The sequence below is a fragment of the Temnothorax curvispinosus genome, unplaced genomic scaffold, assembly GCF_003070985.1.
Source record: "Temnothorax curvispinosus isolate PA1 unplaced genomic scaffold, ASM307098v1 QBEX01017087.1, whole genome shotgun sequence".
Classification (NCBI taxonomy): Eukaryota; Metazoa; Arthropoda; class Insecta; order Hymenoptera; family Formicidae; genus Temnothorax; species Temnothorax curvispinosus.
Window position 1 is genome coordinate 33,223 of NW_020226867.1, and position 1,458 is coordinate 34,680.

General features: G+C 49.2%; 1 protein-coding gene across 1 annotated transcript; it reads left to right on the forward strand.

Moving 5' to 3' along the window:
- Positions 1-582: 582 nt before the first annotated feature.
- Positions 583-987, forward strand: LOC112467231. The gene has a single exon (XM_025035755.1). It carries the CDS (start codon positions 583-585, stop codon positions 985-987), a length of 405 nt encoding a protein of 134 aa, XP_024891523.1.
- Positions 988-1,458: the final 471 nt, after the last annotated feature.

Sequence of the window (1,458 nt, forward strand, 5' to 3'; positions counted from 1 at the left end):
GGTCCACTCCATTCGAGGAAACCGCCAAGGAGAAGAAAGGACGTACTCGACAAGAAAGACCGACCAAAAGGAAGAGAGGCCATCATTGTCACTAGCAGAAGACGACGGAGCTGGCCTTGCCCTCCACGACAATCTCGCAGTTTTTTTTCGGTCGGGCTTCTATATTCCGGGATTTAAAGCCGACCTTCATATAACATCGGAGAGGTCTCTGACGATATAAGACCAATGTACATATGGACTAAATAAAATAGACTGCTTGCCATTTTAACTCTAACCGAGCCAATTCACTCGCCTTCACTTTCTATTTCGGCGCATCCGAAACATTCTAATCCTTCGAGCCGGATGCTGCCGAGTGAAGGAACCTGTGAATCGGCGAATTGCAACGGAGTGCTTGTCCGCATTGACACGGAGCGAGTAGCCGTGATCAACCAATTAATTCTGAAAAAACAGTGGCGCAAAGCGCACTGACCACAATGAGCCTAGACGCAGAAGCGAAGTGCGCAGCCAGCAAGAGGTGCTGGGCCGCATGGCAAGGGCCTACGAGAACTTAAAGAAGTTCGAAGCCAACAAGTCACTGTGGGCATGGTAGAGACTCGCATGGCCGTTCTTGACGCAAACTGGGAGAAGTTTGAGGCAAACCACAACGTACTGCAAGCCACTCATTGGAAGGCCTTGTCTGACAAGAAGTATTTTAAAGACAATCTCTATGCCGTGGCTGAAGAGACGTGCTTCATCCAGAAGGCAATGTTCCTTGACCTGCTAGACAAGTTCCAACGCACGCCGACCGAGAAGTCAGAGGAGAGAGCTGTCAAATCAACGGAGGGGGCAATGCGCAAAACCTTGCCTCGCATTCAATTGCCACAGATTTCGGGAGGATACGAAGACTGGCCAGCCTTCCGTGATCTCTTCCAATCAATGGTGACTAGCGATCCTTCCTTACACGAGGTGGAGAGACTTCACTACTTCACTACCTTAAAAGCTACATGAAAGGCGAAGCAAGCCCTCTCATTTGCAATTTGCCAACCACAGCTGAAAACTACGCTCGAGCTTGGGCGACGCTCACCGAGCACTACTCCAATACGTGATTACTTGTTCGCGCTTGTTTCACCACATTCACTTTGTTGCCAAAGATGAAGAATGAATCTCTGAACGATCTTCGAAGAATTTTCCATGCAGACTGCAGGCTCTCTGGAAAGCATAGGACGACCTGTCACTTTCTGCAGTGACCTATTCGTCCATTTCGCAATTGAGATGCTCGATTTATGCTCTCGTCGAGAGTGGAAGACATCGGTCAGCAGCACTACAAAGCCACTATCTCTCGACACTTTACAGAGCTTCCGAATGTCGAGTGAGAACCCTGGAGGTGCTACAGCCGGAGAAAGGGGACTCGAATGCTACAGCAAAACGAAGCATCTCAGCACGAACTGCTCAATTACACGTCGCGACACGTAAGTTAAA